General features: G+C 48.3%; 1 protein-coding gene across 22 annotated transcripts in view; it reads right to left on the bottom strand.

The window, feature by feature from the left end:
• HDAC4 (histone deacetylase 4) overlaps positions 1 to 15,473 on the bottom strand; it is a 248,648-nt gene that overhangs the window by 17,022 nt on the left and 216,153 nt on the right. For all 22 annotated transcript variants that reach the window (XM_075755864.1, XM_075755867.1, XM_075755853.1 and 19 more), the window contains 6 exons: positions 14,709 to 14,755; positions 6,364 to 6,471; positions 5,728 to 5,783; positions 4,632 to 4,719; positions 3,551 to 3,670; positions 1,319 to 1,416 (listed from right to left, as the gene is read on the bottom strand). In XM_075755864.1, coding sequence (XP_075611979.1) covers positions 1,319 to 1,416; positions 3,551 to 3,670; positions 4,632 to 4,719; positions 5,728 to 5,783; positions 6,364 to 6,471; positions 14,709 to 14,755 — 517 coding nt within the window. The remainder of the gene's footprint in view (positions 1 to 1,318; positions 1,417 to 3,550; positions 3,671 to 4,631; positions 4,720 to 5,727; positions 5,784 to 6,363; positions 6,472 to 14,708; positions 14,756 to 15,473) is intronic.

Raw genomic sequence — 15,473 nt, 5'->3', positions numbered from 1 at the left:
CTGCAGGTCTGGGAGGGAAACGCGTCGCTCCAGGCTCGCAGCAAGACCCCGCAACGCCACCGACGTACAATCGCCCCGTCGGGGTTGTCTTGCCCGCCAGCTGCTCAGAGCAGTGAGATGATGTTCAACCCATGCTCTTGCAGCGCTGCCGTCCTGACGCTGCTCAGAGACACCACAACCGGGCTGTGCGCGACTGCAGATCAGCTAACGGGTGTTTGGCTTCGCACACCTCTCCCGATGACGCCGATACGAGGAGGAAAGTAAGGATGAGGTCAAACGGTTCCCTGCAGATACCTCCCTGTGATCTCCAGGTATCGTATGCTTCTGGGAGCAGGACCGTGAGACCGGCAGGACACGAACAAGTGAGTCAACAAGTGCCTTCATCCCCTGCTCCATCTGGAGACCCAAACGATGCCAGTTGTTTGGAGCACGCTCGAATGCGCTTGTACAACCCAGCACGGTGGTTTGCATCTGGCATTGCTATCACTGCTACTCGAGGAGGACATCCCAGCAACGCGTTAATTCAACTCCACGGCTTTGCTTACCTTCACTCATGCTCCAACAGCGAGCGATGAGTAACGCTTATTAAAGAGAGGGTCGTATTTTTATTCACAACACACAACATGAAACCACAATCCAGTAAGAAAAGCACAAACTCAGCAGTTCAGTCGTTTCGATTTCCAGTTGGTTGGAACAGGCATATTCAACATCTTGGGTGAATAATAATAAAATCTAAAGCTTATCAAAATGAGCCCACGTCCCTTTGCTCGGTACACCTGGGAGCAAGCTGTGACGTGAGTCGTGAGCAGAGCTCTTGCAGGGGAGGGACTGCATGGCCAACTCGCCCAGAAGTCGGGTACCACCGTCTGCATCGCAGTAACGATGTCTCAAGCCCTGGGGCAGCCGCGCTCCCAGGTTTCAACTCATGACGACTTGTTAAAACATTTTTCTGGGTTCCCCTCCCCGTCCAGGTGGGTTTACCCATAGAAATACTCACCCCCAAAGAGGTAAAAAGCTTTTTAGCCAAAGCCAGAAGAGCTTATTCCTATCAGCTGACATTTTACATTCATGCATCGATCGGTGCTGAGCAGTGTGTCGATCCCCTGATGTCACAGACTGACTTTTTACAGCATTAGTATCTTATTTACTTAATTCAGATTTACTCCGCGCAGCACAGAAAAACTTACTGCAACCGGATGAAAATCTCGTATTTCTAAACTTAGCAAGAGAGATACCCGAGATTAAGGAGGATTGCACAAAGGAAAAAAACTCAGCTTAGGTGAGAAGTATGTCTGGAAGAGGAAAACTTCAACGTTACCTGAAAGCAGTTAAATATTCTGTGTCTCCCATCGGTGGGTCAAGGCCACCAGTAAAGGCCATGTTAACATTGAAACCAACTCCTGCTCCTGTGCCGACCTGAAAAAGGGAGACGGAACCTTTAGTCATACGTCCAGACACAATGAGCTCTGGCAACACATCTCTGCTCTCTTGCAGAGTTGAATTTGGATTTTGCTTCAACAGCTTGGTGGTACCTAGGTTCCTTTTTCCCTCTGGAGTGACCCAGTCCCCAAGACAAGAGTGGAAATAAAGCTCCTCTGCGCTCTGATCTTTGTGGGAGCAGTGGAACCAGCGGTGTTTGACTGCTGCTCACCCCAAAACCCAAAATCCAGCATCAACTGGATCCTCTCCCTCTTTTGCAGGAGGGTGTGTTACATGCAACAGCTTTCCTTAATTCATTGTCACCTTTATTCAGAAGCATATTTGATTTTTTCATTATTGTTGCAACTGGGGGAAAAAAACCCCAGAGTTTTAATTGGAGCAAGCTCCCCCTCTGCTGGGGAAAAATATGATTCACAGAGAAGAGATTTTCACTGCTTGAGGGACACGTGGGTGGTAAATGTTAAGTACATCCCCATCCTTGCATGTACCGCAAACGTCCCCATCTGCGCTGACTGCAAATACCTGAGAAAGGGAAAAACTGAAAAATAAACCAGGGCTTTCCAGTCGTTTGCCGAGAAGCAGGGCCGTGTTTCCCCCCGCTCCATATGGAAACCCAAAAGCCTGCGTTCAGTCCCTCCGTCAGGCGGGGACCTCGCAACTGCCCGAGGGTGGTGGCCGTCAGCGCGGGCTGCGGGTCCCTGGGGACAGCCTCGGCAGCCACGCGGGGCTCCGAGCTCCTACACACCAACTTTGTTTTGTGGGGGTTTTTTAGGTGTCTGCATATGGAAGAAAAAAAAATAAAAAGAAAAAAAATGGAAAATGAATGCGTTATACAATACAAAGCCAGGTAACGCAGGCTAGATAAAGCTGCAGGGCTTTTATTGCACGTTCTTCCTTGTATTGGTGCAAATGCTGCTGGTGGAACAACATAGCGGTTTCGTCCATCCACGGTGGGTTATTAATCCATCTCTGACTTTGGTTTGTGTTCTTTGTTTTATTTGGTCTGGAATGACACACCCCAAAATGACTATAAACGGTAAATGTGGAGTGGATGGTATATAGCCTAGTGTTTCCCTACAATACTAGATATTTTGAAAGACAGATTACTAAATTATTAAAAGGTCACCAAGAAAGTAGGTCTGAGACCTTTGCGTATCCTGAAGCAGAAACGAAGCCCGATGCAGAGGGCTGCTGCTTCTTTGCTACAACAGTAGCACGCAAACAGGGTAACGAAGCAATATCACGTTACATTTCAGTTTCTTTAGAAATCGAAACGGAAACATCGATGTTTGCTGAATGGGAAAATGTAAAATCCACAGAGTAAGAACTCTAGGAGTTTTCAGATGTAATCGGGAGTGCCTCAGCGTACACACAACTATTTCACGTAATTTCCCTTCGATAAATCACTCTGGAAGGACGATATTTCCTGCCAACCTAAAGGGAAAGGAGGGACGTGACGGGTGTAGGAGCATCCACCCCCAGCTCAGGGGGAAGGGTCTCCCACCTTGGTTGCCCAGCCCTTCACTCCGGGCTCTGGGGACACCACCAGGAACCGGGGGATTTGGTCCCGCAGCATCAGCGACTGGTACTCGAGTCCCACCGCCAAGGCAGCAGTGGCGGTGAGCGACGCCTCGAGAACGGAGTGGGGGACGGACGGGCTCCAGGGCCGTGCCAGGAAACCCGAGCGCCGGCGGCACAGCCATGGACAACCCGTTCCTCCGGCATCTACAAAACACCTTCTGCCTGTACGGGGTGAATCCTGAAACGGGCACAGAGTGCTGGGACAGCGGGCAAAGGGCTGCCCTGGAACAGGCTGTCCCATAAGGGCTGGAGAGTCTAATTACACTGACTCATTTTCTGCTCGTTAGGGGCTGCACATGATGCCCACGGCTTTAGGACTCAGACCAGAAGGCACCAAATGCACGAACCCGAGCGACGCGTTCGGCACTAACACGCAGGAGCGCGGGGGCGGTGGCGGGAGCTTCTCTCCAAGCCTTGCCTGGCAGAGACCCCCCCCAACCCTGCTCAGATTTTGGGCGAGCGCCCGAATCGCAGCCCCGAGCAGGTCTCATCGGACACGGACGGACGCTACGCCGATCCACGCTCTTACCTCGTCGGGCGCACCGCTGCCTGGAAAGAAGTTCCCATCATCATAGCGATGTAGTGAGATATAAAGAACGTTAGGATCGTTGTAGAAAGCTTGCTGAGTACCATTCCCGTGGTGAACATCCTTCGGGGACAGAGATTGTGTTATATGAGGGGGGTTAGTACCTTAGTAAAAACGCGGATTAAAGCCATCAGCTTGGGACTCGGAAGGGGGTTATTTGCCGTTGTGCTTCGTTTTCTGCGCTGCTCTGATGGGGCTGAAGGGGTTTATCACGAATGAGAGTGAACTGCTTTGCAGAGCTGGCTTCAGGCTGCGCTCCTCGTTTAACACACGGGATAAACGGGGGTAAATGCCGTCTCAAGCTTGTATCAAAACTGAGGACAGGATCGATTTACTTGGATGGAGAGAACTGGATTCATACCCAGCCTCAGGGGATGGAGAGACTGTATTAGTTACCCCAAATCTGCATCTTTAATCGGGCTGTGGGGTGACCGCTGATACAAGTGCCCAGCGAAGTTGCGTTGGACCCAACAAGGTCCAAGGACACAAGCCTGTTACCCTCATCCCCCCGTTGCACTGCTGCTTGGTGGAGAAACGCGGGCCCATGGCAGGACGGGTATTCGAAACACCCCGTCCCGACATGAAATACAAGCCGTGACACACAGCCTGTCCCTCTCAACAACCCGTCCTCGCATCCTGAAAAGGAAGCTGGGATGGATCGAAACGCTTCAGGTCAAAAACCTTCAGAAAAAAAATAACCAAAACTCAGCACAGTTTGCAATTACCCATCCTTGAGATTGTGTTATGGGCTTGTTTTAGAAAGCAACTACTTCTTAATTACAATTTTATTCTGAAAACTATGGACCCTTTAAGAAACATTTCTTTTATTAAAAACACTTTAATTAAAAAAAAAAACCCAAAACCAAACAAGAAAAAACCCTTTAAAAACCAAATCTTGGCTTGCAGACCACAGGCAACATTTTTTTCACTGACTTACAAAGCCAGGGTTGCCCTTGCAAGAAGAAAAACCCCAGAAAAAATTTCCACCTGCTCTCCTGAAGGGTAAGAATCAGTCTTTACTCACCCAGTCCACTATAAGGATTTTGCTAACGTTCAGCCTTTGCTGGAGCAGCTTGGCTGCGATTGCCACCGAGTTAAAATAGCAGAACCCCCTGGAAGTGACGAGAAGGGGGAGAAAAGAGGAAAAGGAGAGGTGTTAATTATCGGTTAATTATTGGTCCCAGTGCATCTATCATCTAGATAAAAGGCAGCAGGAAGAAATTTCTTCTGCTTTCGCTCTTCCTTCCTCCCTGGACGATGCACGCGTGCTCAGTTAGAAACACAGAACAGCCACGCAGCCGTCCCGCGGGCTCTCTGGAAGCGGGAAGGTTTCACACGTGCCCAAACCCGCCGCAGCGCGACGCTGCTCGGCACCAGCTGCCCACGGGACCTCCAGCGCTGTGCGTGCGAGGGAAGGGGCTGGGGCGAGGGTGCGGCGACGGGGAGAAGGAAGGGAAAGGACCCCGGGCCGGAGCGGTGCATCGGCCGGGAGGGAGGGGACGTGCTCAGCGAGGCCTCGGACACCGGGTCGAGGGAGCCAACAGCAAGCGCTCACCTCCCACCACCGAGCGCTGAAGCACCCGAGGCGCGGAACGTCAGCACGCGTGAAGCCAGACACGCAGAGCCACCACGATTTACGCGCGGGACCCTGACTTGAAAAGTCTGACGGCAAAGCCCTGGCTATATTGAACACACGCAAGATGATCGACTCCAGCTTTCGCTTGGCAAAGCCTTCCCGCTCTGACGCTCTCCTAATTCAGGTGACAGTTACGTCTGCTATTACTACTATTAGTTGTGTATTCTTGCTTTCCTTGCGTTGGACGAGCCACCAACGTTTGATTTCAAACAACTCGCAAGAGTAAAGCAAATAAAAGCATCAGTGCTTTTTCAAAGCCTGACAGTAACGCCGATTCTTGCTAAAAAAATACCCACCCGAACCCACGAAGCAGGATCTTGCCCTCTTCCAGAGAATTACCGGGAGAATATAATACTGTCTTGCATATCAATGAGCAAGAAATTCTGCACTAATAACCGAAGAAACTACTTTTCTAATTTCCAGCCGCAGATCACACAACGGACAAAGACCGAAGCAAGTTACCGAAGCACGTACGCCTACTTACATGGGTGTGCTCTCTTCTGCGTGGTGACCTGGAGGCCGAACAACAGCAAATCCATTCTACACTCAAAAAAAAAAAAAAAAAAAAAGAAAATGAGGAAGTGAGACACAAAGGAAGGTTTATTGCACAAAAACGGATGCAGAGGTTGCGGGCGGAAGCGTTAATTCTGCTTTGGAACTATGTAGTTGTTCTCAAGGGTTTTCTCACAAGACCACAGCAGCGGATGATGCTCTCCCTTGTTTTGGAGGAGGCGGGGGGGGGAAATAAAAAAGTGAATTTTACGGAAACTGGTTGGCACAGCATTTCCTTCCATTCAGGGGAAAAAAAAAAAAAAAATATTCTGCGTGAGGTCACTGAAACAGCCAACGGGCTGGCCCGCTGGAGGCAACAGCGAGAGCCCCCGGTAACACTGGAACAGTGATCTCACTTGCTGCTCTGGTTTCTTTCTTCCTTTTAGTCGGTGCGTAAGAACATTTGCCAGGAGCCTGCTGGTCACTTGCTGATATCCTCAAAGAGTTTTATGACTAAAGCCAGCCGGTGCCATTCAAACGAAGCTAACCGGACCTCCTGCGTAACGCAGCCCCGAGCCGAGCCCCGTACGGAGCCTCTATCAAAGCCGAGCCTTATTTTCGTACCAACCTTCAGTTCTCCCGTGGCCACTTTGAAAACGAGCTCGATGACACAGCCCACAGCCAGGCGAGCGGCGCCGGACGAGTGAACTTCATTCCAAATTGTGTCGCTGTCGACCTAACGGAGACAGGAGCAACGTTTAGGAGCAATGAGGACAGCCAGGAAACAGAGCGCCGCGGTTTAGAAGCAGCTATTCATATGCTTTAAATGCCTAAATGCATCTTTACACATTGATTTCAAATGCACCGATTTCAAACGCATTACATTGCAGAACCGATCTTTGGAGTATCAGGGCTGGGACCCCACCGATGACCGTAACATCACCGCGCCCGAGCACCCATCCTAGCAAACGACCCTCAAGAGATGACCACTCGCAACAGCTCTGCAACGCCAAAGGGTCAGCGCCATAAATTCAGCATCGCCATCTGCAGGTGTCTCCTACCGATATTTCCTACCGGCACCACGGTATCAGTATTTCTCTTTAATTGCTGGAGGAAACTGATCCCAGGTGAAATAAAAAGGTTTATGAAATCATTCGATGATTCTATAAAATAAAATGAAAAAAAAAAAACAAAACAAACCCAAAAACCCAAAACACCAACCAACCAACCAACCACAATAAAGAAGGATGGTGAATAACGGAGGTTTAGGAGATGCCTGCCCAGGACTGCCAGGGTAAGGTCACGCTGACGGCAGCTTCCCCGGGGAACCGTAAGATCAGCCTTGTCTCACCAAGGCTAACAACAGGCCTTCAACGCCTCGCTGCTGACTACAGGCGTTTACGCCAACGCTCAGTTTTTGACAGGACCTCTGTATTTTCCCCCTGAAAACGTGCCAACAGGCCGAAGGCGAGGCAAGGCATTCTGCAGCCATCCCCGGGGCGTTACTATACGAGATCACGACCCAGCTGAAACAAAAAGTGAGAAGCGTTGGCTTTTACCACATTCATCCCAAAAAACGTCCAAAGACAAGATCAGTTTGCGGACATGCGATGAAACGCCTGGTTTATTGTTTTGGGGTTTTTTTTTTTACTGCAGTTCAGCTGGCGATTCTCGGAGAGCAGAGGGGGAAGGACGGCGCCCGGGGAGCCGTTTCCAGGCTGAAGCTCTGGATCTCCTCCACTGCACCCCCGGCCGTCTTGCGATGAAAGCCAAACTTGTTTGCTTTTTGCCAGTCGCAGACTTGCTGGGACTGTCCCAACGTCAGGACAGCTCGGAACCCGGGACTGTCGTAGGAAAAACGTAACAATTCTCCACGTGAAGGACCACCAGCTATTTTTCACATTTTGCGTTGAGCATATTTATGGAAACAAGGGCAAAGGAGCAGAAAAGAAGGAGATTATTTGTTTTGTCTGGTATCCAGTCTGCTCACTGAGCTGTGGGGAGATGCCAAGTCGCCCCGCGTTGAGACGGAGCCACCTCCTTCATGGCTGTCCCTGGCCTGTTATCAGGGACGGCTTCTGGCAGCAGCTGCCCGGAGGATGCTTTTCAAGCCACAGTAAACCAGGAAAACATTTGGAGAATACCAAAAAGCCACCTTTGGGTGGTAACGCTGCCAATACGTGCACTGTCTCAGACTCTGGGGAAAGCCACCGCACCGGTGGAACAGCCCTGCAGTGACTACTTGTGGTACGAGGGTTCCCCTGGACTCCCATAAATTTGGGCAGTGACATGGGAACAGAAGTATGATGAGGTCTCAACTACACCTGATGCCTCCAGGAGTCCTGGATCAGTCCTGCACACATGCAGGAGATGGGACTCATCTGACCACGTTCCTCCAAAAGCCCTTAGCAAGGCAGGAAGAAGACCAAGCTGCTTCTCCCACCTGTGAACGCATTAGTGCTCTGCAAGGGTCCATCTTTGGGCTCCTCATCAGCAGTCTGCGAAAACGTTATGGGATGGTCAACCTGCTTCGCAATCAGGATGACACTGCTATGTTCCCCTGGGGGATCCAGCAGTCTTCATCCTCAGATCCTCTCCTCCCAGTATCTGTGAGTGGGAGACACTCATGGTCTAAACAACAGAGAACATCGACTTGCCCTTTGGTAAGAGCTGCCCACCTCAGTGCCCTCGGTCTCACCGCTCAAGTGAGATACAGCTGCACCGTGCAGTCTGGGCTGACCACACCTGACCCCTCTCTGAGCACACCTGACCCCTCTCTGAACACACCTGACCCATCTGTCTTGGTCTTGAAAGAAACTGCTAGAAGACACCAGCAGCTAAGAGCTTCCCAGCCACAGCAAGCACCAGGCCCCTTCCATGGATGCAGAATTGCAGAGGGCCATCTTCATTCACTGCGAGGCACCAGAGGAATGGAAATCCAAAAAAACCCCAAATTCACATGTCCTAAGCGCAGGTTTACCTAAGGGACCAGCAGATCCTCAGAGGTCTGTCGTGCCAGCCTTCCCCGCACAGCGCGCAGAAGTCACTAGTGCCTGAGCCCAGCACCACCACGTTGAGGCCCTTTGATGCCTGCAGAAACCGGGCTCGTGCTGGCAGCATTTCAAGAACAACGAGGAGGGCAAGACAGAGTGGTTCTAAAGAGTTACTATTTCTGCAGAAAGAAATAAAGTACTCGGGGGAAAAAAGCATTCCACCTGTGATTTAGAAGCCAATTTCAGCAACTCTTCCATGCCCTCACAGTCAGCTACCCCGCAGGAGGAGGACTGGATCCAGAGATGTCCACTGCCACCCACAAGCTCTCCACTGCCCCATCCCACGTGCAAACATCTCCAAGATAAGGATTTAACACCCAGCCACCTCCCCGGAACAGATGTCTGGAGACCACTGGGCCCTTCTCCAAGGCAGCACTTCATCGTCTGTGTGACTGGAAGTGTTTGAACAGTCCCACTGAAGCCATCGGTGCTCTGCAGCAGCAGGGCGTAGACTCTGCCATGGTGGAAAATGTTATTAATGTGGCCCTGAGCTGGACTGCTCCCCGGCTCTGAAGCTGCTGCTGTTTGGTGCACGGGCTGCTGCTGACCCCTCCATCATTTCTGAACGCTGAAGTTCATTGCAGGGGAGACGCTATTTGGCTTTCCTCGCCTATGAGCTCTTTGATGTAGCTGCCATCGCAGGACTTGTTGCTGGGACAGCACATCGAGCCTTACCATCTGGAAGGACTTTACGGAGAGAGGAAGCATATTTCTTGCCTTTTGTTGATCCAGCAGCGTATATTTCTTTTTTTTTTTTTCCTCCTGAGCTGGAGGATACAACTGTGTCAGAGATACTGAGTCTTTCACATCTGCCACTGGTGGATGAAGAGTGGTTGTCCTGGTCGTCTTGAGAATAATATCAATGCCTTGCTCATTGCAATGGAGGAGCTGCCGTTTCTGAGCCCGTAGGAGAGGGCTCCTTTAGAGGTGGGCAGAGGGACTTCAGCGCCTGGGACCTGCTGCAGGCTCTTAACCTTGACACCACGTCCCGTTATTACAAAATGATGAGGGAACGCAGAAGACGAAGAGTCAACAGCTTGGTGCAGGCTCTTTTCTATGAGTTGACGTCTAAGATGTTTCAGGGTGAAACCTGGCAGAGTTTTCCCTTCCTTATAAGTTTAAAGTCTTTATTAATAGACACGATGAGGTTCCTACTCATATGTACGCTATGCTATACACTAACATGCAGCTATTTAAAAATGAAATGAGGAGGGTCTTACAAAAAGATTTCATTATTCTAATCTTTTCTTTGGCTGAAGAGCTACGCAGATAAGAAATTAAAAACAGGGACAGGCAGAGACAGGCTGCGCAGCAGCTCCAGACTCTGCGAAGTGGAGCGAAGGAGTTCTGCTCTTTCCTCGTCGTCGCTCTTCATCACACTTAGGCGACAGCGGCACACACCGTCTGTGAGCACCGATGAAACAACCGTGCTCACGTTTTTGTTCTTCTAAGACTTGCTAATTAGTCTCTTCTCATTTACATTCCAGGGAAGTCCTTTTCGTTGTCTCTGCGATAATGTACTTTGCTTGCACAGGTAAAGATTTTTTTATACGCTCTAATCAAGACCTGACAACCGAAAATAGAATAACATATTCTGGAAGAGATCAAAGGCATTAAGAATATTTTTTAAAGCCCTAGGTCTTCAGATATTTTTAGAACGCGCACAGAAAAAGAAAATACTACGCACGAAAGAAAACAAAGTTATTAGCTGTCGTAAGATCAAGTCTTTGAGTGTTTTGGAAAATTTGGATGTAAGTATGCTGGAACTATTTTGCAGATTTTCAAAGCTCAGACTCCTTTCTCCACAATCATCTTCTAATGACCCTGGATTATGTAATGCCCTGGTGCACGTAAGTCACACGTTAAGAAAAGAGCGCGTGCTGCAGGGAAGCGAAGGTAACGTCCGAAGTAAAACCGCCGCTTCCTGCACTTGCAGATGCCGCTAAAGATCAGCAGGAATAAAGTTACCGTTGAAATCGGGGCTCACATCTCTTGATAGAAGTGCTTCTGTACTTTCTTCCTTGCCCGCTACGATCAGACATCCGCGGATGGGAGGAGGTTTGTTAGCGTCAGCTACGGATTGGCGAAGGCTCCCTCACAGGAACCAAACCAACGAGGGAAAAAAACCCAAGAGTTTCCAAACACCGGGGAACAAAATTACCCTTTTCCTCATTGATTTCGAGACACTGCGACTTAGCTTTTAAAGAGAGAGGTTGAAAGGTGTTATGTGATGAAACTAAAACCTTTTCCTGCTCCCTCACTCTCTTTAACTTCATTGGTCTTGCTCTCTGGTAAGAACAACTCATGGTTGCCCAAGCTCCAGACTTCATCCTTCATCCTGGCGCTGAAGAGCTCTTCATGGGCTTATCCCCCCACAAACTCTCCGGCATCGCCTTTCAGATCCATCTATTCTTTTAATCTACGTAACATCCCCTACGGAAGATAATTGCCTTGTTTAATTGTTTGCAGGAGGAGGACTTGGTTTCAAGCTTTCCAGCCCATAATTTCACCTGACACCCTCGGCTCCTGAATTTTAAGGAACAGCAATCCCTCGGCTTTTACCTGCTCCAGGCCAGGCCCCCTCCGGCCCCCAGGCATTTTTTTGCATCCAGCACTGAATTTAATGTGCCACGTTACTATTACATTACTACTTAGTTTCTCATTATCGTGACAACATCCATATTTCTTTGCAGGCAGCTTTCGCTTTGATGACCCCAAATAAATTTAATACCATCAAGCAAAGGACACTTGCCTATGACCCATCCCCTGGCACAGATTGCTTGGGGACTGTAATCCTGATGACTATTTCCTATCTTCTAACCAGTAATAAATCCAAAAGAGGACCAGTCCCACCTTATTCTGCTAATTTTTTTAAAAATTTTTTTTTTTTTTTGCTTTCCTTTTTTCTTTATGGCATCATCTTTAATCCCTGGAAAGCGTTTGGCAGACCAGTATCAAGTTCTCCAGAGAAATCGTCCTTACGAAGCAGCCAGGTGGACAGCTGTCTAGCGTCGTGGTGAGCTGAATGCAAAGACCCATGAAACATCCTCTAGACCGCATGTATCATTAAGTGACAAAGTTAGAGAAAATGAAATAAAACGAAATTTATTTCTGCCAAAATAAATCCCTTCTCCTTCAAACCTGGGCTACAAACTACTGGTAGTGAAGGTGATGTCCTACAGGTGCTCTGTTCACCACCTACACCTGATGTTCCTTCACCATCAGGAAAATATTCACCAGTAGGACATGACTGGAGCCCACCCCAAGTTCTTCCAGCATCAGGGCTGCCTCTCCACCTTCTCAACTTGTCAGAAAAAAGATAAACCAGAGACTGATTACTGCTCAGCGATGAGTTATGTTCTGCCAACCCGGCAATCTCAAACAAGGGAGAGTAAATCAAACGCCATCACTCAAAAAAGCTCTATGGCCACCTTGCAGCCTGAAAATGCTCTGCCAAACAACAGCAGAAAAACACCCCTTAAGCTCTCTTGCTAGAACAATTTGAAATAATTTCATTATACCAGAAGCAGCACTCAATCTCCCAGCAGTATTCGCATGCCAAAACGTCTCAGATGTACATTACACCTCCTCTCGCACTGAAATCCTTCATAACTGACGTTTTACCCTAGGCTCTGATGTTTTAATTTATCTTTTTTTCCGATTTCCTCAGGAAAAAAAAAACAAACCAAAAAAAAAATCACACGCATCTCAAAAATGTCTTGTCATCCTCTTTGGTGCAGAAAATAATTTAGTTTTCATCTGCTACTGAAAGGCGTGCTCTGTGGCCCCAGCCAAGAGCCCACCGTAGGGCTTCTTCCAACAGTTTCCCATGGCAAATCAAATCGCGAGCAACTCGTCTCACAGAACTGGCACGCTAACAGAGACTGCAGTTTTCTCCTTATTTCTTCAATAAACATCCCACGCTGCTAAGCCAGCTTTCTTGACAAACCTCAGTCGCAAACAGGGTCGGGAGGACCTCGTGAGATCGCTGTACGTCTCGCCTACCCCAAAGGAGATGCTCCTAAACCCATCCGGAGCACATACAAGCGCAAAGCAATTAATACGCTACAGCAAATCGTTCCGTACCGTGGCCTCATTTTCCCTACAAATATACAGGGCTGGGGTGTACAGACTAATTAGAAAACCCTAAAAGCGGCGAAGACTGGTGTTTTCCTGCACCAGCCACGAGAGCAGCAGCAGAACGCGAACAGTCGCCGCCGCCGCACCCCCAGGTAACCGGGGAAGGAGACCCAAGCACAACAGAAATCCAGTTTTACGCAAAATCTGCCTACCGCGTGGCTGGTTACTGGTAAATTACTGCTTTCAAACAGCTTTTTCCTAGAAAACATGAAAAATCACCTGTGAGGATTGCTAAAACGTTGTACAAAAGTCAGCAAATGTTTTATTTGGTATTTAAGGGTTGTATTGGAGACAACCCACCGGCACGTTAACTGCAAACGCTATTTTTATTACGAGCGTATCGATAATACCGGCACTGCGGCGTTTCCTGCCTTGATTTAGGACTTAATGCAAGACTTCTGGGACCGTGCTCGGCTCAGGCGCTGTCTCTGCTTGGTACCATTCAGTCTTCATTTGCGAATGATAATTTTTGCTTTGAATGGCATGCCTGACTGCAGGGCAGAGTAAATCCAAACCTTTTAAACTCTAGCCAAAAATTTGCCACGAATTAGGAGACTGCAGCATATTTACAATACAAAATAAAATATCTCGACGAGTGCTCAGCGGTGGCGGTATGAATAAACGCCGATTATTCTTTTTTTTTTCTTTTTTTTTTTTGACGGGATAATTTTCAAAGCGGCGATTTTGCAAAGACTCAGGAAGAAAACAATTTTGTTTCATTTCCATAACAGAATCCAGACCTCTAAATTCAACCTCACGAGCTACAATTATGCATAAGAACTACCGCTGTGAATTTTCAAACACAATGCCTTTTATTGTCTCTTCTCATTCTTTTCCCTTCCTGGTCTCTGAGATTTTCTGTACTGTCACCCTCCACAGAAACTTTCGAGCAGAAAGTCTGACTTGAAAGGAAAACTTTCAAGTTTTCAGGCTTCAAAGAAAAACAACAACGCAAACCTTCGACATGAGGTATTGGAACGGTATTTGGGGGTTTTTTTCAGCCTTATGGGAGCAAGCGAACAACAACAACAACAAAAAAGTCTTTTTATCGTATGGAATCTTGACAGATGAAAACTAACGCTCAGCTTTTCCACATGATGGACGGAGGGGTATTTTAGTCACCTCCTTCAGAATTCACGCGTGATTGTCCCGGAGCTCAAGAAACGAAAGATGCCAAATACTGCCGAGTGCAATTCCCTTGCGCTGCGTGACCTGCCAGACGTTTCATTCGAGGACAGTAACGTAGCCCAGACACAGACACACCAACTTACACCTTAGAGCAACTCCCCAAATACTCTCCTCCACCATCACTGTTTTATTAATCTGCTCTCCACCTGCACCAGGAGGGCAGGCAGCTCTGAAGTCCAAAAACTGAAGATGAAACACCTACACGGCACGAGCAGCATGAAAAAGCACATCTTGCTTTCTCCGTCGCAAGCATTTTTGGATTCAAGGGTTGCTCGCAAACGTAGTAACCTCTAAGCCATTAAACATCGCTGCTTGGGAAATGAGGTTTCTCCTCCTAAAAGCCAGAGACGAAACATGCCTATGAACGTCACACACACTTCGGCTTTCCAAAAGAGTTTAAAAATCTTCACGCTGCTTTTGAAGAAAGGCCCGTGAGGCTGTCGGTGCGACCCCGCGCCCCAGGCGGACCCTGTTTATGGGTAACATCTGGATGCAATTACCCACTCGATGGAATGCAAAGCAACAATTTTTGTTACCGATGGGACCGGGAGAACAAACAGGCCATTATTTACACATTAAAGAGAGTACTCACCCCGACACCACCGCAAGGAAGCCTGACAAACATCGACGTTAGAGAACCTGTAGGGGGAAAAAGAAAAAAAAAAAAAAAAAAGTACCCTGTAAGTCAAAAAGGCAAAGTTCACCAGATTCTGGTCCAATTTTATGGCAACACTGTGATCTTTCCGAACACAGGAACAGACTGGGGTTTTCTTGCAATTTTCAGAAAACACACAGCCAACACCGTTCCAGTACGTGTACGTACACAATACACACACTTGGGCTTGTTCGAAAGCCTTTCCAATATAAAAACCTTCTATAAATCACTGATTTTTATGCAAGGTTTGCGTGCTTTCCTACATTTCAAGCAGTCGTGCTGACTATAAACGACTGAGACGCTACCAACAACTGCTCGGCACGTCTTCTCAGATGCACATTTTCATCCCTTTCAACTGAAGTGGGTAGGAAATCATAAAATCACCCTAATTATCAGTCATCTGCAGAGTTACTAGAAGACTTTGGAGTGCACGAGCTTCATAAAGGAGGAAGACAAAAAATAAACCGGTGGCGAGCAAACAGAACGTGTTTTGACTGAAAGAGCAAACCCAACATTAAGAATTTGAGAAACATGGAGAAAACCATCTGTAGGGATAATTTTGCATCTGTAAGAACTGTAGCATCACTTTCTGGGCTTGCATATGAGGAAATTATCCTCCATTCAGAATCCCGCAGGTTTATAAACCATGGACTGAAACCAGAACACGCTGTCTTGTACCCATCGCCGCCCTACGCGCGTGAC

The sequence above is a fragment of the Balearica regulorum genome, chromosome 6, assembly GCF_011004875.1.
Source record: "Balearica regulorum gibbericeps isolate bBalReg1 chromosome 6, bBalReg1.pri, whole genome shotgun sequence".
NCBI classification, from domain to species: Eukaryota; Metazoa; Chordata; class Aves; order Gruiformes; family Gruidae; genus Balearica; species Balearica regulorum.
This window is presented reverse-complemented; position numbering and strand designations above follow the sequence as displayed.